At 44.4% G+C, this 25,756-nt stretch overlaps 1 protein-coding gene across 1 annotated transcript in view; it reads left to right on the forward strand.

Moving 5' to 3' along the window:
• Window positions 1–25,756, forward strand: part of MAGI2 (membrane associated guanylate kinase, WW and PDZ domain containing 2) — a 1,230,330-nt gene that overhangs the window by 644,812 nt on the left and 559,762 nt on the right. The window contains exon 4 of the mRNA XM_030216294.1: window positions 3,818–4,033. Within this exon, the coding sequence (XP_030072154.1) occupies window positions 3,818–4,033 (216 nt within the window). The remainder of the gene's footprint in view (window positions 1–3,817; window positions 4,034–25,756) is intronic.

A 25,756-nucleotide genomic window follows, 5' to 3' on the forward strand; every position in this document is an offset into this window, starting at 1 on the left:
TAAATGTGAATGAACTCTGTTATTTTCTGCTTGGGAAGCTCAGCACAACAGCCTCTTTCACCTCAATAAGTATGCTCGGCGTAAATCTCATTAGAAATATTAGCTTTGGCTGACCTGGGAAATGAGCCAATGCATTTATACATGGACCCTTCTAAGATAATTATGCATAAGCAAAATTTGCAGAAAACGTGCAAAAAATTTCACAGCTATGTTTATTTATTTCTAGACAGTTGTTCCCAGACTTAGCCCAAGGTGATTCGCACCAGTATTAAAACCATTAGACTTGCTAATTTTGTTTTGATTTGATGAAAAGTGTGTAGTTTTGAAAATTCATCAAGGAATATATTAAGATAGGCCAGTAAAAAAAATCACTGTAAGGGGCCTTTTTACTAAAGTGTGATAAGCGATTACCCCTTCATTCTATAACAGGGCACTAAATTTAAGTACCTCTTGCATGGTAAATTTATAGAATACTAGCACATACGTGGGTAAATAGTTTATTTACATTTGCTATACTACATAAGTACATATAAGTACATAAGTATTGCTATACCGCGAAAGATCAAAGGTCCATCAAGCCCAGCATCCTGTTTCCAACAGTGGCCAATCCAGGTCACAAGTACCTGGCAGAAACCCAAACAATAGCAACATTCCATGTAGAACCCCGAAGAGTAGCAAGATTCTAAAATTCTAAAGAATAACAAGATTCCATGCAGAATTTCAAAGTGTATAGCAACATTCCATTTAGAACCCTAAAGAGTAGCAAGATTCCATTCAGAATCCTACGTACATAAGTGTTGCCATACTGGGACAGACCAAAGGTCCATCAAGCCCAGCATCATGTTTCCAACAGTGGTCAATCCAGGTCACAAATACCTGGCAAGATCCCAAAGAAGTTAAACACATTTTATACTGCTTATCCCAGAAATAGTGGATTTTCCCCAAGTCCATTTAACTGCCTTAACTGACTGGCAGGTCAAGGCGGTGTACTACCTAAGAATAAAGGGGCTCTTTTACAAAGGCGCATATGCATCTACGCGCATCCAACATTCATCAAATTGGCACTACTGCCCGGCTACCACGTGCCCCAGACGGTAATTACATTTTTGCCGTGTGCCCAAAACATGCGGTATAAAATATTTTCTATTTTCTACCGCGTGGTGCTTACCTAGCGGTAATCGGTAGTTGACATGAATTGAACACTTACCACCCGGTTAGTGCATGAGACCTTACCGCTCAGTCAGTGGGTGGTGGTAAGGTCTCAGGCCGAAAATGGACATGCGCTGGTTTTATTTTTGCTGCACGTCCATTTTCCGGCACAAAAAAAATGCCTCTTTTCCAGGCGCACTGAGGAAATAGACCATTGTGCGTCCAAAACACATACCTACACCAGCGCAGGCTACTTTTAGGTGTGCCTTAGTAAAAGGGCCCAAAGATAGTGGAAGGAAGTAGATAAGTAATGCCACACTGGGAAAAGACCAAGAGTCCATTGAGCCCAGCATCCTGTCCACGACAGCGGCCAATCCAGGCCAAGGGCACCTGGCAAGCTTCCCAAACAACAAACATTCTATACAATCAAGCCATTGTGACATCACTAATGAAGTTGGCTCTTATTGGTGGAATGAGCCACTATGACATCACAATAGGTTAAATCACTGCTCTATGTAATAAAAGTGAGCCAAGTAGAGGACATAAGTACATAAGTAATGCCACACTGGGAAAAGACCAAGGGTCCATCGAGCCCAGCATCCTGTCCACGACAGCGGCCAATCCAGGCCAAGGGCACCTGGCAAGCTTCCCAAACGTACAAACATTCTATACAATCAAGCCATTGTGACATCACTAATGAAGTTGGCTCTTATTGGTGGAATGAGCCACTATGACATCACAATAGGTTAAATCACTGCTCTATGTAATAAAAGTGAGCCAAGTAGAGGACATAAGTACATAAGTAATGCCACACTGGGAAAAGACCAAGGGTCCATCGAGCCCAGCATCCTGTCCACGACAGCGGCCATTCCAGGCCAAGGGCACCTGGCAAGCTTCCCAAACGTACAAACATTCTATACATGTTATTCCCGGAATTGTGGATTTTTCCCAAGTCCATTTAGTAGTGGTTTATCGACTTGTTCTTTAGGAAACCGTCTAACCCCTTTTTTTTATTATTATTTTATTTATTCAATTTAAAGAAATATACAAGAAACTTCTTGATTGGAAAAGCATCATAAAAATAAAAGTGTATCAACAGAAATTAACAATCAAACAGGTAAATATTGATGCTCAAGTCCATAAATTGGAGATCCAAAATTTAGGAATTCAAGGGGAGCAAAAAAATAATAGGTAATTAATAAAGATAACACAATCTCTACTAGAAAGAGTTAATCTTTTCCTTAACGCTTATCCTTTTTCACCGAGGCTATAAGAGCTGATGCATGTGTTGTTTCTGTAAATACATATTTCTTCTCTTCAAGTCTGACTATGCACTTGCAGGGGTATCTTAAAAAGAAGGTACTCCCCAAGTGCAGTATTTCAGGCTTAAGGAGCAAGAATTGTTTCCTCCGCTTACGAGTCTCCTTAGAGACATCAGGAAATAATAATATTTTATATCCCAAAAAGGGTTTATCTTTATTACGGAAAAATAAGCTGAAGATCCAATTCTTGTCAGGCAATAATGCAACTGTTGCAACCAAAGTCGCAGCAGTTGCTAATTCGGAATCAGAAGTTTCACGTCTAACCCCTTTTTAAACTCTGCTAAGCTAACCGCCTTCACCACATTCTCCGGCAACGAATTCCAGAGTTTAATTACGCATTGGGTGAAGAAACATTTTCTCCGATTTGTTTTAAATTTACTACACTGTAGTTTCATCGCATGCCCCCTAGTCCTAGTATTTTTGGAAAGCGTGAACAGACGCTTCACATCCACCTGTTCCACTCCACTCATTATTTTATATACCTCTATCATGTCTCTCCTCAGCCGTCTCTTCTCCAAGTTGAAAAGCCCTAGGGAAGTCGTCCCATCTCCACTATCATTTTAGTCACCCTTCGCTGCACCTTTTCCAATTCTACTATATCTTTCTTGAGATGCGGCGACCAGAATTGAACACAATACTCAAGGTGCGGTCGCACCATGGAGCAATACAATGGCATTATAACATCCTCACACCTGTTTTCCATACCTTTCCTAATAATACCCAACATTCTATTCGCTTTCCTAGCCGCAGCAGCACACTGAGCAGAAGGTTTCAGTGTGTTATCGATGACGACACCCAGATCCCTTTCTTGGTCCGTAACTCCTAACGTGGAACCTTGCATGACGTAGCTATAATTCAGGTTCTTTTTTCCCACATGCATCACCTTGCACTTGCTAATTGCCATTAATTAAAATTTAAGCATGCATTTTTAGTTGTGAGGATCCGTGCATAAACTTTACACGTGGCTGCAGATCAGGAGCATTCCTTCAGTTTATGCGCGCTGTTATTGAATACAGAGGATCCGTGCCTAGTTTAGGTGTGAAGATTTACACCAGGGTTTACTTGGTGCAAATCCTTATGTCTAAAGTAAGGCGCTGATCCCGGCGCTAAGCGCTATTCTGTAAACAACACCTAACTTTCAGCATCTCTTATAAAATAGTGCTAAGCACATTTTTTTTTTTGTTGGTACCGATTTTTCAGCACCATTTGTAGAATTTGCTACATAATACAAAAGCGACATAACTATCAATTCAGCGCTCAGTTTTAAACATGAGATTCAAGAAAAACGAAATGCATATGTGCCCTGTGAGAGGTTAAACAATATAATTCTTTTCTTTTTATTTAAGAGAACTACTATGGAACACCGAAGCCTCCAGCAGAACCTGCTCCTTTATTACTAAACGTGACAGACCAGATATTTGCAGGTTCCACTCCAATTCCTGACGGAAAACGAAAACGAAACAAGTCTGTGAGCAATATGGAGAAGGCAGGCATTGATCCTCCAGAAGAAGAAGAAGAGGAAAGACCAGTGCTGAATGGAAATGGTGTGGCAGTAACACCAGGTGAGTAAATCCCTGAAGACTTACCTCTTTGACAAAGCCTATCACGAGAACCCATAGATAACTGTAATACAACACCTTTCCAACTTTAAGCAGAATATATCTCTCTACAACTACTTGATCAAATCCTTTTGTCTTCCTTGACTTCTTTGTAACATCAAATGTATACTTCATCCTGTATGGTGATGCCACAACAGGCCTTTGTAAGCCACATTGAGCCTGCAAATAGGTGGGAAAATATGGGATACAAGTGAAATAAATAAATAAAATCTCTATTCTACTCACCAGGGATAGAGGGGCCCTTTTACTAAGCCGCGTAAGCGTCTATGCGTGCCCAATGCACGCCAAAATGGAGTTACTGCCTGGCTACCATGTGGCTCTCGTGGTAATTTCATTTTTGGCGTGCGTTCGATATGCGCGTCCGAAAAATATTTTGGACATGCGTATTGGTCACGTGCCAATTGGCATTTGACGTGCGTAGGTCATTACCACCCGGTTACCGCGTGAGACTTTACTGCTGGGTCAATCGCTGGTGGTAAGGTCTCAGACCCAAAATGGACGTGCAGCGATTTTCATTTTGCCACACATCCATTTTCAGAAAAAATTTTAAAAAGGCATTTTTTGTAGGTCCGCTGAAAAATGATTCTGCGCTCGCCCAAAACACATGTCTACATTACCGCAGGCCATTTGTGAGCGCACCTTAGTAAAAGGACCCCAGAGTTCTTTGCTTTCTTTGTTGTTTCAGCAAAGTGCAATGAAGTGTCATTTTCGCAAGGAGTCAAAATATGAAGCTGAAAGATAATAATAATAATTCTGACATTTATATCTCGCTTAACTGAATAAGTTCTAAGTGGCTTACAATAAGATTAAGGGAACAATTTAAAATTCCTATGAATTCTACTAAAAATTCAATTAAAACATATCAAACATCAAAATCAGTTTAATAAATATTTTTGAAATAGCCACGTTTTTATAGCATGTCGTAATTGCATATAATCAGTAATTTGTCTAATCCAGGATGAAAGACTATTCCATAAATCTGGAGCTTTACTAAACAAAGTTCTATTTCTGATTGTCACCAATCGACAAGATGAGCAGCATGGGAGTGCCAAAAGTAATCCATTAGAAAGACCTTAATAAGCCCAATGTTTGATATATCGATATCACAGAAATCAAGTAATTAGGGCATAACCCATACGGTATTTTAAAAACAAATAGTAACACCTTAAACTCAATCCTGGCACAGACATGCAACCAATGTAAATCACACAACAAAGGTGTAGGATGATCAAATTTTGTACCTCTTAAGATCAGCTTTGCTGCTACATTTTGGATAACTTGAAATCTATGTATTTGTTTAACAGGTAATCCTAGTAGACAAACATTACAGTAATCAAGAAAAGAAAGAATCATTGTCTGGATGACCAATTGCAAATGATGCTTATCCAAAAAAGTATTTCAACTTTTGGATTACTTTCAATTAAAAAAAAAATAAACTTTTTAAATTAAGTTGTTTACATGGCTATCCATAGCCAGACTAGAATCCAACCATACCCCAACAACTTGACTTCCTTTTTTACAGGAACCTCTATACCCTTTAATATCACAGTCTCCAGAGGTTCTTCTTGTATAGATTGTACTTAGAAAACATTTGTTTTATTGGGATTAATTTTAAGAAAGTGTCGCAACATCCAGTCAGAGAAAGCAGTGTCCATTACATAAGTACATAAGTAATGCCATACTGGGAAAAGACCAAAGGTCCATCGAGCCCAGCATCCTGTCCCTGACAGCGGCCATTCCAGGTCAAGGGCACCTGGCAAGCTACCCGAACGTACAAACATTTTATACAAGTTATTCCCAAAATTGTGGATTTTTCCCAAGTCCATTTAGTAGCGGTCTATGGACTTGTCCTTTAGGAAACCGTCCAACCCCTTTTAAATTCTGCCAAGCTAACCGCCTTCACTACGTTCTCTGGCAACGAATTCCAGAGTTTAATTACGCGTTGGGTGAAGAAACATTTTCTCCTATTTGTGTTAAATTTACTACACTGTAGTTTCATCGCATGCCCCCTAGTCCTAGTATTTTTGGAAAGCGTGAACAGACGTTTCACATCCACCTGTTCCACTCCACTCATTATTTTATATACCTCTATCATGTCTCCCCTCAGCCGTCTCTTCTCCAAGTTGAAAAGCCCTAGCCTCCTTAGTCTTTCTTCATAGGGAAGTCGTCCCATCCCCGCTATCATTTTAGTCGCCCTTCGCTGCACCTTTTCCAGTTCTACTATATCTTTCTTGAGATGTGGCGACCAGAATTGAACACAGTACTCAAGGTGCGGTCGCAATTGCATTACAACGGCATTATAACATCCTCGCATTATTGTAAAGTAATCTTCAAATCCAGTCAGACAGGAAATAGCACAATATCATCTACATAAGAGAAATTATGAATCTTTCTATTCTGTAAAATAACTCCCATACAAATTAAAAAGGAGAGGGGATAAAGTGAACCTCGTGGTACTTCTTGTTTCATAATCCAAATATCTGATAACATTCCCTGTCAATAAACCTGGGTATGCCTCATCCATAAAAAAAATCCTCAAACCATTTTAAAACTGTGCCTTCAATATCTATCTTTCTCAATTTCTCTAATAAAACTTGATGATTAACCAAGCCAAAGGCAGCACATAGATCAAGCTGCATAACTAAAAGTTGAATTCCCTGATTTAAATGTTCTCGTGTCTTTGATAGAAGGGCAGTCATGACCGTTTCAGTACTATAGAGGCTTCGGAAACCAGACTTTTTGTGGATCATAATAAGTCAGATACTCCTGAAATTTTATACTGAGCCTGCAAATTGGTGGGAAAATGTGGGATACAAATGCTATAACAGTCCACAAAAGTAGCGGGTGATAATTATGAATTGTGAGATAGATTTATCAATAACGGAGGGGAAGAAGACCTCAGACCTGTGACAATTTTTGATCAATAAGATCACAACAATGTAGTCACCTCCATGTAATCATTGGTCTTCCAGTGACTACATTGTTGTGATCTTATTGATCAAAAATTGTCACAGGTCTGAGGTCTTCTTCCCCTCCGTTATTGATAAATCTATCTCACAAGTCATGATTATCACCCGCTACTTTTGTGGACTGTTATTGCATATAATCTAGCGGAGTTGGGTGCCCCGTTCGATTATGCCCCTCTATGAGTTCCAGAGCTTAACAATGCATTGAGGGGTCCTTTTACAAAGGTGCGCTGAAAAATGGCTTGCAGCAGTATAGGCGCGGGTTTTGGGTGCGCACCGATACATTTTTTAGTTGTCTGTAAAAAAGGCCTTTTTAAAAATTTTTTGCTGAAAATGGATGTGCGGCAAAATGAAAATTGCTGCACATCCATTTTGGGTCTGAGACCTTACCACCAGCCATTGACCTAGCGGTAAAGACACGCGTTAACTGGGCGGTAATGACCTACGCATGCCAAATGCCACTTGGCGCGTGCCTGAAAATAAAAAATATTTTTCAGATGCGCGGATTGGATGCACCAAAAATGAAGTTACCACAAGAGCCACGTAATAGTCGGGTGGTAACTCCATTTTTGCACGTGTTGGGCGCGCGTAGACACTTACACGTCTTAATAAAAGGGCCCCTGAGTGAAAAAATATTTTCTCCTGTTAATTTCAAATATACTACTTTTTAACTCCATGGTGTGTCCCTTTGCCTTTGTACTTTTTGAAAAAAAACAATCAATTTGTGTTTACCCATTCTACTCCTCTTAAGATTTTTTGGACCTTTGTTATATCTCCCCTCAGTTGTCTCCAAGCTGAAAATTCCTAACCTCTTTATCCTTTGCGCATATGAGAGTTGTTCCATTATCGTTACCATTTTGGTCACCCTTCTCTGTAACTTTTCTAATTCTACTATATTTTTTTCTGAGATGGGGCAACCAGAATTCCACACAATACTCAAGGTACAATCACCATGGAATGATAAAAAGGCATTATGATATTCTTTGTTGTGTTCTCTGTTCCATTCTATTTTGCTTTTTTTGGCTTCCTTCACAAACTGAACAGAAGGTTTTAACATATTGTCCACAATGATGCCCAGATCCTTTTGTTGGGTGGTGACTCCCAGCATGAAACCTAGTGTAATATAGCTATAATTAGGATTATTCTTCCCTACATGAATCACTTTATATTTATCCACATTATATTTCATCTGCCATTTGGATGCCCAGTCTTCCAATCTTGCAACTTCCTCCTGCAATTTCTCACAATCTGCATGCAGTTTAACAACTTTGAATACTTTATGCCATCTGCAAATTTGATCTCTACTCTTGTAGTTCCAGTTTCCAGATGATTTATAAATATGTTAAAAAGCAGTGATCTAGCACAGATCCCTGTGGTACTCCACAATTCACCATCCTCCATTGGGAAAGTTGACCTTTATTATAGCTAGGGTTACCATATGTCTGGATTTACCCGGACATGGCCTCTTTTTGAGGGCATGTCCAGGCTACCGGGCGGGTTTTGCCAATCTGCCCGTTTGTCCGGATGCCTGTTCCGGGGCAGAGGGAGCTGCAGCGAACGAGAGAACTTAGTGAACTCTCACAGCAGGCACGCGCCGCGGCACCCCCCAGCGGCGTGCACCCGGGGCAGACCGCCCCCACCGTCGCCCCTTGGTGCGCCACTGGCCCTAGCTTCCCTGTTTTGATAGTATTCTTCAAAGATACCTCACTCTGAACCATATGTTTCTGAGCAACTATCGGCTTTCGACTGAGTTCTAGTTTAAAAACAAGTTTTATGTTTATAGCAGATCTCAATGTTTTGTTTTACATTTTTGTTTGTTGACTTTATTGTATATGTTTATTTTGTTAGCTGCTCAGATTTAAGTTTTTACTGGATGTGTGGCCTATACATAGTTATGAAGTAAATAAATCTCCTTTTTAAATGTTAGCACCAGCAGCCTGGTTCTAACTCAGTTAAGGTGAAGCCTATCTTTTCAGAAAATCCCCCCCCCCCCCCCTTCTCTAGAATGTTGCACAGTTTCTAAATGCTTCCTCCCTACCCCATCATCTCAATCATTCATTGAGACTCCAAAACTCTTGGTCCTGCATATGGAATGGGGAACATTTTAGAACATATTACCCTGGAGGTCTTTGATTAAAATTCTCTGAAATAATTAGTAAGGTTTTCTTCTATTCTCTGTCTATGGGAAAATCTTCAAAAAATCAAGCCCAACAAAAAATGGGAACTGTTTATTTATGTCATAATTGCAACAAAACAGAGGACAGAGAACATATATGACCTGCTGATTGAAAAAGTACCAAAAAGTAGAGTATGTGACTTATTTATATCACAAGATTTTGTTTATTTATTTGTTGCATTTGTATCCCACTTTATCCCACCTCTTTGCAGGCTCAAAGTGGCTTACAATACATCAAGAGTAGTGGAAGAGTGTTAGTAATATAAACATTTAGTATTGCATGATTTTGGTTAGTATGATGATAAAATCAAGGTAGTAGTATACAAGCAGATTATAAGAAACAGTTCTGAAATTAAATAGGTGTGCAGTGTATATTCACTTGGGTTGGTCTTTTTTGTATGCTCTTTCAAAGAGATGGGTCTTCAGTAATGTGCGGAAGTTCGTTCTATCATAGATCGATTTTAAGTTGCGTGGCAGTGCGTTCCATAACTGCGTGCTCAAGTAGGTGAAGTTTGACGCGTGCACTAATTTGTATTTCATTCTTTTACAACTGGGGAAGTGCAGATCGAGGAATGTGTGGGATGATCTTCTGGCGTTCCTAGGTGGTAAGTCTATTAGGTCAGACATATAAGCTGGTGCGTCTCCATGGATAATTTTGTGAACTAGTGAACATATTTTGAACGTGATTCGTTCCTTAAGTGGAAGCCAGTGTAATTTTTCTCTTAAGGGCTTGGCACTTTCAAATTTTGGTTTGCCAAATATGAGTCTAGCTGCCGTGTTCTGGGCTGTCTGGAGTTTCTTGATTATTTGTTCTTTGCAGCCAGCGTATAATGCGTTGCAATAGTCTAGATGACTAAGCACTAATGATTGTACTAAGTTACGGAAAACACTTCTTGGGAAGAAAGGTCTTATTCTTTTTAGTTTCCACATTGAGTGGAACATCTTCTTGGTTGTGTTTCTCGCGTGGTTCTCTAGTGTTAGGTGTCGATCAATGGTGACTCCAACAATTTTTAGGGTTTTTGAAATAGGAAGGTTTAGAGTTGGTGTGTTGATGGCGGTGTATTCTTTCTTGTTGTGTTGGGAGGTTAGTATTAGGCATTGGGTCTTTTCTGCATTGAGTTTCAGCCGAAATGCGTCCGCCCATGAATGCATGATTTTGAGGCTTTGGTTGATGTCATTATAAATTTCTTTTAGGTCTTGTTGAATGGGATGTAGATTGTTATGTCATCCGCATAGATGTATGGATTGAGGTTTTGATTTGATAGTAATTTTGCCAGGGGTATCATCATTAAGTTGGTGAGAGGGGGGATCCTTGTGGTACTCCGCATTCAGGTACCCAAGCGGCTGAAGTAGTTCAGTTAGATGTTACTTGGTATGACCTTGCGGTTAGGAATCCTTTGAACCACTGGAGGACGTTGCCTCCGATTCCGAAGTAATCAAGGATGTGTAGTAAGATTCCGTGGTCTACCATGTCGAAAGCGCTTGACATGTCAAATTGTAGAAGTAGTATGTTGTTACCAGATGTAATCGATTGTTTGAATTTTGACATAAGGGTTACTAATACTGTTTCGGTACTGTGGTTAGACCTAAACCCTGATTGGGAATCGTGGAGTATAGAAAATTTATCTAGATAGTTTGTAAGTTGTGTAGTCACTAACCCTTCGGTTAGTTTGGTTATTAAGGGAATAGATGCTACCGGTCTGTAGTTAGTTAGTTCACTAGCGCTCTTCTTTGTGTCTTTGGGTATGGGGGTGAGTAAGATGTTTCCTTTTTCCTTCGGGAAGAATCCATTTTGTAGCATATAGTTCAGGTGTTTCGTTATGTCGTTTATGAATTGTTGAGGGACAGATGTCATCAGGTTGTTTGGGCATAGGTCTAGTTTGCAATGGGATTTGACAAATCTTTTGCGCGTTTGGGAGATGATGTTCTCTGATAGTATCTCAAAGTTGGTCCATGTCCTGTCCGTTGGATGAATGCCAGGGGCTGGGTCTAGGCAGTTAAGGAGTTCAGTATAGTCGGTGGTGCTGACAGGTATTTTAAGTCTTAGTTGTACTAATTTTTCGTTGAAGTATTTCGCAAGATTGTCTGCTCCAGGAGTTTCTTTGCTGTTGGTTGTGACTGGTGTGGTGTCTATTAGTTTGCTCACGAGTTGTAAAAGTTTTAGTTTGGTCCGATTAAGGTTTTGTAATGTAGTCTTTTGGTTTGTCTTATGGTGTATTTATATTTTCTTTGGAGTTGTTTCCAGGCGTTTAGTGTGGTGTCGTCTTTCTTTTTAGTCCATGCTCGTTCTAACCTTCTGACTTGTGTTTTAAGTTTTTTCAGTTTTTCATTGAACCATGGTGTTGAATTATTTCTGTGTGAAGATCTCGTTTGGATTGGAGCAATGTTGTCTAGTATAGATCTACATCTGTTGTCCCATTCTGAGAGGAATTGGATTGTGTCTGTTTCTGTTGTCCATTCATAGAGGGGTACTGCATAATCCTGCAAATTGTCAGCCTCAGATATAGACTATTTACATCTTAAAAAAATAAGTACATAAGTACATAAGTAGTGCCATACTGGGAAAGACCAAAGGTCCATCTAGCCCAGCATCCTGTCACCGACAGTGGCCAATCCAGGTCAAGGGCACCTGGCACGCTCCCCAAACGTAAAAACATTCCAGACAAGTTATACCTAAAAATGCGGAATTTTTCCAAGTCCATTTAATAGCGGTCTATGGACTTGTCCTTTAGGAATCTATCTAACCCCTTTTTAAAAACCGTCAAGCTAACCGCCCGTACCACGTTCTCCGGCAACGAATTCCAGAGTCTAATTACACGTTGGGTGAAGAAAAATTTTCTCCGATTCGTTTTAAATTTACCACACTGTAGCTTCAACTCATGCCCTCTAGTCCTAGTATTTTTGGATAGCGTGAACAGTCGCTTCACATCCACCCGATCCATTCCACTCATTATTTTATACACTTCTATCATATCTCCCCTCAGCCGTCTCTTCTCCAAGCTGAAAAGCCCTAGCCTTCTCAGCCTCTCTTCATAGGAAAGTCGTCCCATCCCCACTATCATTTTCGTCGCCCTTCGCTGTACCTTTTCCAATTCTACTATATCTTTTTTGAGATACGGAGACCAGTACTGAACACAATACTCCAGGTGCGGTCGCACCATGGAGCGATACAACGGCATTATAACATCCGCACACCTGGACTCCATACCCTTCCTAATAACACCCAACATTCTATTCGCTTTCCTAGCCGCAGCAGCACACTGAGCAGAAGGTTTCAGCGTATCATCGACTATTAAATAGTAATTAACTCTAGAAATCACATACCCCACATTAGGTACCTGCAGTTTTTAGGCTGTAGAACATGAAAAACATCACAGTTGTGAAAAAAAATGGATAGTCTCATTCTACTGACCCTATACTACACAAAACTTTAAAAAATGAAATTTGCCCCTCCAAACTTTTATAGCCTTTAACTCTGTTATTTGTAACCTCGCTTTGGGTACCTTTTCACTCAGCGGGTCACGTAACTCATGATATAATGCTAGCAAATTAATTACCAGTAGGAAAATTCTAAGAGTTAAATAAGGAGCCAAGATCATGGAATTATTCAAGTTTATTATAAAATTTGATATACCGCCTTCGAGGAAGGCCTATCAAGACGGTTTACAATAAAAGGATAAAACCAAGAAAATCCATGAAAAGGAACTACAATAATGGACAGGAAAGAGGAAAACAAAAAAGAAAGACAATGAGGAAGGGATAGGTGAATGCAATGCCGACGCATTCGTAGCAATTTTCTGTTCTGGACAAGGAGCGAAAAACGGTATCCAAGGGCCATAGCTTGAAGAAACAGATAAGTGTTCAATTTATCTCTTCTCTCAGGCATTCCCTTCTTTTGCTCATATCTGATCTGGCTTGGCTGCCTGCCTGCCCTGTAGCCATTAATTTTATGCTTTCTCCTCTCTAGTTTATTTCTCTCTGTGTTTTCCCTGTGTCTTGAATTTTGTAATTCCTTTCCTTTTTGTAATTCCTTTCTGCTCTGATTGTTGCCTGAAGGGGCGGTATATCAAGCTTTAATTAAACTAAACTAGACAAACTAAACCCTGTCAGTGAACTCTGGACGTCAGGTGGAAGTGAATTACAAAAAGTTGGAACCATGACACTAAATGTGGAGGAGTGGCCTAGTGGTTAGGGTGGTGGACTTTGGTCCAGGGGAACTGAGGGACTGAGTTCAATTCCTACTTCAGGCACAGGCAGCTCCTTGTGACTCTGGGCAAGTCACTTAACCCTCCATTGCCCCATGTAAGCCGCATTGAGCCTGCCATGAGTGGGAAAGCGCGGGGTACAAACGTAACAAAAATAAAATTGATACTATTGGAGATTCTACATGGAATGTTGCTACTATTGGAGATTCTACATGGAATGTTGCTATTCCACTAGCAACATTCCATGTAGAAGGCTGCACAGGCTTCTGTTTCTGTGAGTCTGACGTCCTGCACGTACATGCAGGACGTCAGACTCACAGAAGCAGAAGCCTGCACGGCCACATTGGTGATCTGCAAGGGCCGACTTCTACATAGAATGTTGCTAGTTCGATTCCCACTTCAGGCACAGGCAGCTCCTTGTGACTCTGGGCAAGTCACTTAACCCTCCATTGCCCCAGGTACAAATAAGTACCTGTATATAATATATAAGCCACATTGAGCCTGCATGAGTGGGAAAGCGCGGGGTACAAATGTAACAAAAAATAAAATAAAAATAAATAGTGTATAGCAAATTGTAGTAAGGTGAATATCATGATGGGAAGGAATCTGAAGAAGATTTCATGCAGAGGAACACAGAGACCTCGGGGAAATAAGGCAAAAGATACTGTACTAAGTAAAGGGGGGGCTTCATTAGCAGAACTTTAAAGGTAAAAACAAGAAGCTGTAGGTAATGCGAAAGGACACTGGATGCTATTGCTCGGAATACAGCATAGGTGTAACACGGTCAAATCGTTTACTGCCAGTTATTAAGCGGACTGCTGCATATTGTACAAAGTGAAGTCTTAGTATGTCTTTTTGTCTTAAGCCTTGAGACACCGAGTTTCAGTAGTCTAGCTTAGAAAGAACTACAGCAAGCATTAAAATACGAAAGGCAGAGCCAGAGAGCAGATGGCAAACTGAGTATAATAGACGCCACGTAGTCTGTAAAAATAGGACTTTATGTCCCGTTCCACGTTCCTACCTGCGCTCCCGTTGTGGGGAGCGATGGTCGGCGGCCTTCGCGCCGTCCAGGGCTGCGGGGATGGACCTCCGGAGAAGCCGGCGCTGCCGCGGGTCGGGCCAAGACCGGCGACCCGCTGGAGCGAGCGCCGGCCTCGGAGAGTGGAGCATTACGCCGGCCAAGATGGCGGCGCCGGCGCCTCCCGTGCCCGGGGCGGACTGGCGCGGAGGCTCCACCTACATCACCCCGGATTGGCGCGCCGGGGCTAAGACTCCGCCTGGAGGGCGGGCCGGCAAATCCAGAGGCTCCATCGTCTTCCGGGGTCGAGTGGGTTGGTTCCTCTCCCGGGGAGGGGGTGGGGCAGCGCGATATTTAAACAGGAAGACAAGGGGACTCAATTGCTTCCGTTTTTGTGTATGCAGAAGCCGGCACAGTGGGTTGTACGGAGTGCTAGCCGCCCTTGCTAGCTACCTTTAGAAACTGTGCTACTTGTCCTCTCGGAGTGCTAGCCGCCCTTGCTAGCTACCATTCAGAGACTGTGCTACTTGTCCTCTCGGAGTGCTAGCCGCCCTTGCTAGCTACCATTCAGAGACTGTGCTACTTGTCCTCTCGGAGTGCTAGCCGCCCTTGCTAGCTACCATTCAGAGACTGTGCTATTTGTCCTCACGGTGTGCTAGCCGCTCTTGCTAGCTACCCTTCAGAAACTGTGCTACTTGTCCTCTCGGAGTGCTAGCCGCCCTTGCTAGCTACCATTCAGAGACTGCGTTACTGTCTACCAGCCAGGTCAGCCGTCACCCCGCGGTTCCAGCAGTCCTGCTGGCCGCCTGCAGCTGGGGGCTCAACCCCTGGTGAACGGCGGCCGCCGCGGGTGAAGATTCGGGGTGCACGGCTGTCCTCTGAGGTCTTGCGGGGCCTTAGGGAACCTAAGGGCTCACCACTAGAAACAGGACACTTTAGAACCAGAGAAATATATTCATGAAACTAGTAAGAAAATGCCCGTTTCTGAGGCCAATGAAACGGGCACTAGCAAGGCGCTTTCGTTCCCATCCCCCTCCCCTTGATGCTGGACTTACCCTCCGTGCTTCAGGGTGGTCATGGTCGTGGGCGCCCAGCCCCGCCCCGGCCGGCGGCCCGCCCCGTGACGTAGAGAGTGGCTGGCTGGCTCCCTCGCTGCCTGTGACCTACAGCCTGCCTGGCTCACTCCCTGCAATCGTCGTCGCGTAGTAGATCGATGTATGCCCCGCCCTCGCGTCAAACGTGATGATGTTGAGGGCGGAGCGATGCGATTGGTCAGGTGTCATAGCTGCGCCCTCAACGTCATCACGTTTGACGCGAGGGCGGGGCAAATAGTGATGGGGCTAAATTCCGATCTGTGGCACCTCACAAACCGGAAGTTGCAGCTTCATTAGAACGTTGAGGTAGGCAATTATGTGCGGAAGGGGCGTGGCTGTGGGTGGGTCTATCAGTGAGAGTGGTGCATGAGTGACAGTGAGTGGTGACAGCCTAAGTGCAGGGCTCCAGGGTTTCCCTGCCACAGAGTGAGCTTCAGAATGTTTGAGGTGAGAATTATTAATATAGATAGATAGATGATAGGAAACTATCAAGTAGTACCCCAAGGACTCAAACTGATTCTGTAGAGATTAAAGTAACACCTGTCATCTGAATTGGCACAGACAAGGAAGGTATACTCAAACGACCAAAAAATGTACTATGGCATTTCTCAGGATTGAGTTTCAGCTTATATGTAGCAAGCCAATCAGCAATTCTGTCCAAGTTAGAATTAAGAGAACAGATGGATTGAGCATCAACAGGAGAGATGGGAGCAAGGATCTGGCTATTGTCAGCATAAGCGAATACCTCCAGGCCAAAAGTCTGAATGAAGGAGAGTAATGGGGTCAAAAAGATATTATTTATTTATTGCATTTGTATCCCACATTATCCCACCTCTTTGCAGGCTCAATGTGGCTTACAATTCATCATGGGTACTGGAAATAGAAGTGAATATACATTAGGGTTTGTGTTACATGGTGGTGAATTACATGATGGTGTTAAAGCAAAAGACATTATAAGACAGTACTAAAAGTTCAAAAGATTATACAATTACACATGTTGATCTTTGTCATATATCTCGTCGAAGAGATAGGTTTTTAATAATTTGCGGAAATTGGTCAGTTCATAGACCGTTTTCAAGTTACGTGGCAGCGCATTCCAGAGCTGCGTGCTCGTATAGGAAAAGGTAGATGCGTGCATTGATTTGTATTTCAAACCCTTACACTTGGGAGGATGAAGAATGAGGGGTGTGCGGGAAGATTTTTTTGCGTTCCTGGGTGGTAGTTCTATTAGATCTGACATGTAGGCTGGGGCATTACCATGGATGATTTTATGGACTAAAGTGCAAAGTTTGAACGTGATGCGTTCTTTTGAAATGCAAAGGGGCCAAAACAGACCCCTATGGAATGCCACAGGGTAAAGTATAAAAATGCAGATTGTGAGTGGTGCCATGAAATCAAATACTTCCTACTGAACAAATAAGAATGAAGCAAAGCCAAAGCATTACCACGGACTTCTAGTGAGAAAAGGCGAGTTAAGAGGAGATCATGGTCCACAACAGAGAATGCCGCAGAGAGCTCTAAGGATATAAGGACATCAAGGCAAGCTGTTTCCAATCAACACAGTGAAGGGTTCATCTGCAAAAATTATGTTTGTTTATTGCAATGCTTTATAAAACGCCATTCAGTAAATATACAGTGGTAAAAAGAACATAATAGAGTCTATGAGATTAGAGAAGAAAAGAAAAATAAAACAAAGGCTATTTGTTGCTAGCTCCTTTCCAGCCAGGCCAATGCCTAGCCTCCACCAAAAGCCTGAGAAAAAAATGTAAACCTTACAAGGGGCTTTTAACTGAGATAAGACGGGCTCCATTCAAAGATAATTTAGGAAGTGAGTTTCAAAGCAGAGGTGCCAGGATATAAAAGACTGATCCCAGTATGAATCCAGATGTGCCTGCAAGAGAGGGGAAATAGGCAAAAGCTTATTACTCAATGAATGCAAAGACCAAGAAGAAGTCAAAGAAATCAGGGCATCAGAGTGGTAGGGAAACCTGCCTACATGGCCTTAAAATCTAATACTAGCTTTTTAAATTTAATCCGATAGCTTATAGGAAGCCAGTGCGCATGCAGGAATAGTGATGTGATGTGGCTGTAATGATGTGCATTATGTAAAGGTCAAATGTCAGCATTCTGTAGGGTGATGCTTGATGAATACCGCTGTATGTACCGCTGCAAAAATGTCAGACCTTGGTCTGGCAAAATACTGCACATCTGTTAAGCAGTTCCCACTTTCATAAACTGTGATGCCTGTTCTCCTTCTTTGAAAGAAGAGGTTTATTTAAAAGGAACCAGAGATAGAAATAAAACAACAATAAAAATAAAACCTAGTTCATTTGAGATCACTCTCTGTACAGAGATTAGCTTTCCTCTAATTACTAGAAACCACAGTGGGCCCATTTATCCTCAATCATGCCTAATTAGATTTTTTTTTTGTTACATCTGTACCCCGCGCTTTCCCACTCATGGCAGGCTCAATGCGGCAGGCGATGGAGGGTTAAGTGACTTGCCCAGAGTCACAAGGAGCTGCCTGTGCTGGGAATCGAACTCAGTTCCTCAGTTCCCCAGGACCAAAGTCCACCACCCTAACCACTAGGCCACTCCTCACATAGGGCCCTTTTACTAAAGCGTAGCACACGCTAATGCATAGCCGCCGAGAGGGGGGGGCAGGGGGGACAAAATTCCTCGGGCCGGCCCGGCGCCGCAGTCCCACCCGCCCTCCGTCGTCGGCCGTCTGCCACCGGGCCGGGCCCCCTGCATTGAAATTGCAGCGCCTCTCACCTCCGTGTGAAAGCGCTGCAGGCAGCAGGGCAGCAAATCGCCTCCCTCCGGGCCTCCTTCCCTCCCTGTGTCCCACCCTCGTCTGACATAACTTCTGCGAGGGCGGGACACAAGGAGGGAAGGAGGGCCGAAGGGAGGCAATCTGCTGCTTGCAGCGCTTTCACACGGAGGTGAGAGGCGCTGTGATTTCAATGCAGGGGGCAGACGGAGGGGGGAGGGGGAGTGGCGGTGACCTCGGGGGCCCCGGGGGCGACCTTGCCCCTGGCCCAGCCCAGTCTCTCGGCGGCCCTGCGCTAATGGACATTAGTATGCACTAAGTGCCATGTAGCCCATAGGTATAGGACACGCGGCATTTACCATGTGCTAAGCTTTACTAAAAGGGTCCCATAGACTTTTACCTTGGTGTATACCTCTCCCCTGGCCTCCCTTCCCTAGAACTACTAGGAGGCAGGTTTGGACTCATGGCTCTCCCTCTTCCTCGGAACCCAAGTGATCTCCCTGTTTCATTCATTTTCACTTTATTTCCTCCTGGGAACATGTATGTTGCACCCTCTAGATCAGTGGTTCCCAAACCTGGTCCTGGAGGCACCCCAGCCAGTCAGGTTTTCAGGATATCCACAATGAATATTCATGAGAGAGATTTGCCTCCCCTGCATGCAAATCTCTGTCATGAATATTCGTTGTGGATAGCACTAAAACCTGCCTCCAGGACCTGGTTTGGGAATCGCTGCCCTAGATCCTTCAGCTGTCTGTGCCAGTTTGTCGCCTAATGTCTAGAGCATCAACTTTGTCTGACTGTCTTACAATTGTGAGATATAGAACCCATCACATAAATCCTACCTCCATCACATATTGGCAATTTTTCAGCTATATTTTACCCCCCCCCCCCCCCCCCCCTTTCCTGGAGGGAAAGTCTATGTTCTAGTTCTTCTTTAAGAAGATAAGAACTGCCACGCTGAGAGACCAAGATCAATCGAGCCCCTGTCTCCAACATTGAACAGTCCGGATTACAGCTATGCGGCAGATCCCAGAAAGTAGATCTTTTTCTCTTAGCTCGTTTCTAGGGATAAACAACGGCTTTTCAAAATATACCTGACTAGTATCCTATATAATAAAACGCACCTCCAACATTCTGAAGCTGACTGCATGGCTGAGGCATTCCTGCTCTCTGTATCCATCTCCTGAATTGACATCACGTACTTCCGGGTTCATCACAAGCAGAAGTGACCAACCACATGAGGTTTCTCGGCTTCAGAATGTTGGAGGTGCATTCTATTAAATAGGATTGGTCAGTTCCTTGAAGCACAGCCAGAGCTCAGCGTCATGCACAATAACGCTCAGACACCAGAGAGAGAGAGGGGGGGGGGGGGGGCTGACACCAGAGAGAGGAAGAGGGGGGAGGTATCTCGCACACACATACTCTCTCTCTCACAGTCAATGTCTTTCTCACTCTCACACACTGTCGCACACACATACTATGTCTCACACTGTATCACATTCACTCTGTGTCACACAGTCACTCACACACTCTCTTGGTCTCATACACTCAGTCTCACAGAGAGTCTGTGTCTCACACACACACTCTCTCTCTCGCACACATTGTATCTGTGTGAAACACACTCTCTCTCTCACACTGTCTCACATACGCACTTGCACACACTCTCGTTCTCACACACACACTCTTTCTCTCACAGACACACTCGCACCCAGACTCACTCTCTCTCTCTCTCACACACACAGACTCGCACATTCACTCTCTCTCTCACACACAGTCACTCTCACATACACTCTCTCAAACATACACACTCGGAGGAAAACCTTGCTAGCGCCCGTTTCATTTGTGTCAGAAACGGGCCTTTTTTTACTAGTTTTTCTGTAAACCAACACAGAGAGGGTACAAAGTACAAGACAAAGTCCAAAATAGCAGAAACAAAGCACTAAGAGCCTTCAAAACAGCGACACAGATACTTTTAATTATGTAGCTTGAACACCAATTTTGTATTAATGACCTGACACGGGCCGTGTTTCAGGGCACGGCGCCTGCGTCAAGGGTCAATGGTTTATTCCCTGATTATGAAGGACTGTTTCGCTTCCAACCGAGAGGAGTAAGAAACTACGCTCAGTTTGTATTGTTCAGGGAGATAATCTCCGTTTTCTGTACCAGGCCTTTTAACCAGAATCATTTAAGAATAACGCATTGACCCCTGACACAGGCACAGTGTGCCAAAAGACGGCCCGTGTTGGCTCATTAATACAAGATTGGTGTTCAAGCTACGTGATTCAAAGAATCTGTGTCCCTATTTTGAAGGCTCTTAGAGGCCCATGTACAGAGCGGTCTTACCGCTCGCTCTTTCGGGACTTCCGCCAGCCCAACGCAGCTGCCAGCGGTAGGCGCGCACCATTTCTAGGGGCAAAAGAAAACCCCCAGAAATGGCTTGCACAACAGTAACCCTGCGGTAATCGGGCATCACTGCACACTGCCCAGTTACTGCCGGGTTAGCACGGGAGCCCTTATCACCGTCTCAGTGGGTGGTGGTAAGAGCTCCCCGTCGCATGGCCATGGGGTAAGAGTTCTCTTAGCCCATGGCCATGTGTGCTGGGGGCTTTTTTTACCCGCTGCAGTAAAAAGGGTCCCTTACTGCTTTTTTCTGCTATTTTGGGCTAGTATTTTTTTCTATAGACAGGGCATCTAAATCGTTTAGGGGTCCTTTAGTGAACTGCGCTGAGTCCATTTTTAGTGTGGCTGTCAAAAAAGGCTTTTTTCTATTTGTTGAATATATTTCTGTACATTAAGTCGGAGAACGTGGTGAAGGTGGTTAGCTTGGCAGAGTTTAAAAAGGGTTTGGACGGTTTCCTAAAGGACAAGTCCATAGACCGCTACTAAATAGACTTGGGAAATATCCACAATTTCGGGAATAACATGTACAGAATGTTTGTACTTTTGGGAAGCTGCCAGGTGCCCTTGACCTGAATTGACCGCTGTCGGGGACAAGATGCTGGGCTCGATGGACCCTTGGTCTTTTCCCAGTATGGCATTATTTATGTACTTATTATTCGGTTAGGTTGCACTAATGTCAGCATGCTAGTTGAATAGCGCTTCCACACCCATTCTCTACCCATGACACACACCCCCACCCCACCCATCAAAAAAAATCAGAAGAAATAAAAACTTTGTTCAGATTGCAAAACCAACACGGAAAGCTTTAGCACATTCCATGTTAGGCCATTTTTGCTGTGTGGGGCATGGGCGTGAGGGATGCACGCAACATACAGAATGCTAACAGTTACACGGATTGCATAGCACACTTTGGCGGGCACACACCAGACACTGACCTGTCATAAGTAGGCGTGTCTAACCTTTGCTGCCAGTGTGACTTTGCTTTGCGCTAATATTCGGTAACAGCTTAGGCATGCTGTTTAGCCAGTATGGAATTGGCTCTAAGTACTTCCCTTTGTGGCACCTAGATTCTAGAATCGCCGCCTTAAGTGGTTGACTTTAAAAACAGGCTCAGCTTATAATTGAAAGTAATTTGATAAGTACGGCCTTTTTTTTTTTTTGTTTAAGACGGTGTAAGAACAGAATGTAGGTGTCAGAGTAAATGTGTAAGAACACTCTTATTTCAAGAACAGAATCATCCTATTAGCCACAGCTCCAAGGTTTAGGAAAAGAAATGGAAGGTGCAGCTGTGCTATTATAAGGAAACCTCCGTCTTGTGCAATGTTAGCTACATGGTCTACCTCAAGCAGTTCCAGAATGTCAATGTACCTATTAAGAACTCAAATGGAAAAACTTTGAAAGAAATTGTCTTTCAGCTATCAAAACCAGATCATGTTGAAGGGAAAGCTGTTGCCTAAAGCCTTGCAGGATTACAGAATAATTCCTTTTTTTTTTTTTTGCTACAGTGTCCTACTCAAGTCTTCATCATCTTTGCACTGCCTGCTTCAGTGTCTCCTGCCCAATTAGCGAGCTCACACTATTTAGGAAATGCATTTTTGCATAACACACACAGTCGTTACATAACTGTACTATTTTTGACATACGTTTGTGCGAGCACACAACATTATTTTGCATTGATCGTTAAAGGGCCGGTATCCTGAGGATTTCCGTAGAGAAATGTGTTTACCCCTTGAAAATGAGCTCCGATCCGTGGAGAAAAGGGGCATTACTGGCGGGCCTACATTCAGAACTCCCACGGTAAAGCCAACAGCACAGAACCCGTAACACCGGAACAGCGCAGAAAACTAGCTTGCCAGTGTTCAAAGGCTAAAGCTAGGGGAGAACGTGTTTGGCACATTAACATAAGAGTTTTGTGGTGGGAGGGGGCCAGAGCCCGAGCTGGGGGGCACATTTTACTCTGCCGCCCTGCCGCCACCCCCCCCCCCCCCCCCCTGCAGCCCTGCTGCAACCCACAGCAGCAGATACCTTGGCTGGCGGGGGTCCTCAACCTCCACAAGCTGAAGCCTTATCCAGTGCACATAAGCACAACAGTGGCGTAGCTAGGTGGGGCCACGGGGGCCTGGGAACCCCAATTTTTTCTGGGCCCCTGGTTTTGTCTAGCGCCGGTCTCCGGCGCCACTGCATTCCATGCCCTGCTCTCTCTTCCTCCTGATGTTCTGCATGCTCCTTTAAGTGAACATCAGAAGGAAGAGAGAGCAAGGCAGGGAATGCAGTGGCGCCGGAGACCAGCGCTAAACAAAACCAGGGGCCCAGAAAAAATTGGGGTTCCCAGGCCCCCGTGGCCCCATCTAGCTACGCCACTGTTGTGCGTATGTGCCAGGCAAACCTGAAAGCAAAGCACACATTAGCGCCTGTTTTGTCTGCCTTTTTCAATATAAGCTTTTCAAATTTTTTTCTACTTGGAAAGCTTATAGTTAAGCGCAGGAAACAGGTGCCAATGTGTGCTTTTCGCTTTCGGGTTTGCTCATATGCACGTATTTATTTCTTAGTACCAGTGCTTACAGGCGTGCACGGGCTTTCTTCCACTTCCAAAAGAAATCAAAACTGGCAGATTTTTAAAAAAGAATCTCTTCAAACCAGGGCCACCGAGAGGGGGGGCAGGGGGGACAAAATTCCCCGGCTGTGGCGCTGCAGTCCCACCCGCCCTCCGTCATCGACCGTCTGCCACCGGGCCGGAACCACTTCATTGAAATCACAGCGCCTCTCACCTCCCTTCGGGCCTCTTTCCCTCTGTGTCCCGCTCTGACGTAATTTCCACGAGAGCGGGACACAGGGAGGGAAAGAGGTCCGAAGGGACAAGGGAGGCGATCTGCTGCTGCCTGCAGCGCTTTCACACGGAGGTGAGAGGCGCTGTGATTTCAATGCAGGGGGCCCGGCCCGGTGGCAGATGGTCAACGACGGAGGGTGGGTGGGACTGCGAAGGCCTCGGGGGGGGGGGGGCCGGGCCCTGGGGGCGGCCTTGCCCCAGGCCCAGCCCAGTCTCTCAGTGGCGCTGCTTCAAACACCCTAACACCTGCTCTGAGCTGGCTTTGTTTTGTGCGCTGTTCTCTGAGCATTGGGAAGGAACAGGAAATGACCTCATTAACATCCATTTGACTACATTTGCATGGTATTTGTGATAATCTTTGGCGTGCACATTGTCTCCTTCGCTAGAGCCCTCTGAGCATTGTGCGCTTGCTAACGCCAACGCTAGTCCGGTGCTGGTTGCCTAGCACTGGCATTACATTTTGAGCATTAGCCTGTGTGGGCAAGGTAGAATGATGGAAGTACATACGAGATTTGTTTTGAAAACCTAGCAGATGTTTCCTCATCCCTTCTCTGCATACTTTCCCATTTGTCAGATATGCAGGGTAAAGCCTACCTGTGGCATGGCTAGCCAGCAAACCTTTACAAGGAAACTCTTTAAAAATCTGCTTGCAGTCCCATGAGATGCATCCCACAGGTTCTGGAATAGTGGGAATCTACATAATGGAAGGAGAAATTAGGTAATTTTCTTTCCATTAGTCCTTCCCGCTGTTCCAGAGGGCCCGCCTGAGGTTTCTGGGACGTTTAGTCAGTGCGCTAATGGGTCAAATAAAGACTGTCACCTTGCATGGTGCTTCCTGCTTATCTCATGTTCGCTACAAGTTATTCAGAAATGAGAGGGGTCCACACATGTTTGTTCATCTCAGTGGCGTTCCTAGGGGGGCTGACACCCGGGGCGGATCGCCGATGCGCCCCGCCCACGGGTGCAGCGCCACCCCTGAACAGCGCGATGCCCCCCCCCACAGCGAAAGAACCCCCCCCCCCCCCCCGGGTGCACACTGCTGGAGGGGTGCCGCGCGCCTGCCGGCTCTTCGTTTTCATGCTCCCTCTGCCCCGGAACAGGAAGTAACCTGTTCCGGGGCAGAGGGAGCATGAAAACGAAGAGCCGGCAGGCGCGCAGCACCCCCCCAGTGGCATGCACCCGGGGCGGACCGCCCCCCCCCCCCCCCCTTGGTACGCCACTGGTTCATCTGGTTAGTGTTTGGTTGGCAAGTTGTTTAAGGTTGTTGTGCTTATTCTGAGTTTACATAAATACGAAGGAGCTGGACCTGGATGCCGAGAGAGATATGTCTTAGCTCAGTTCTCTATCTCTACTTGCTGGTTGATGGACACAACTATCCCACAGGCTCTGGAATAGTGGGAAGAATTAATGGAAAGAAAATTATCAGGTAAGACCTAAATTCTCCTACAGCCGTTCTTCGACCCTGAAGAAAGCCACAGCATGGTGGCTGAAATATCGGTTCCTCTTACTCAGACACGGCAACACCCGGACAAGTGCAACAATCAGGAATCTTGCAGTGAGATCTCGTCCAACACTTACCCACAGTCTGGCTTCTTAGGCTGCTGGAGCACTTCACAGTAGAGGAAGCCATCTTCACCCCCCACACTGAGACTGAGTGTGTCACCTCTACAGTGCACCCAGCATCCCGTCAGCCCCTGGCATAGATGACTCACATCCCGATCCCTTGTGCAGTAATGCTGCATCCAGAACCATAAGGCTGTCATGGTTGTGTTAGACAGCTTTATTCATGTTCACGTTTCCTACAGTTTCCTGAGATTTTAAGGACTTTTAAAGCAGAAATATTGCACTGTCAAAATGAATGAAATTGTACAGTGCTGCCTGCTAAGTAGTGGCTGGCAGCTGCACACAGCAAGGGCTATCATATCTGCAGGCAGTCCCTGTTGATTTCAGTGGGATTGCCCACAGTCATGTCTGTCTGCCATTTCCTGGCAGAGAGGACTGTGTATGACATTTTGCTCATTATGATAATGATATTTCAGGGGGAACTGTTGATGCTTACATTATAATTTCTTTTCTACATTGCCTAAGTTGACAAGAACAGACATGCAGAATGGGAACAAAATAGCACAGTAACTTTATGCTAATGTTCACGAAAAATACTTGGGAATTGCAGAGAACAATAAACAAGGCCTGAATACACCGAGCCA

The sequence above is a fragment of the Microcaecilia unicolor genome, chromosome 10, assembly GCF_901765095.1.
Source record: "Microcaecilia unicolor chromosome 10, aMicUni1.1, whole genome shotgun sequence".
Taxonomy (NCBI): Eukaryota; Metazoa; Chordata; class Amphibia; order Gymnophiona; family Siphonopidae; genus Microcaecilia; species Microcaecilia unicolor.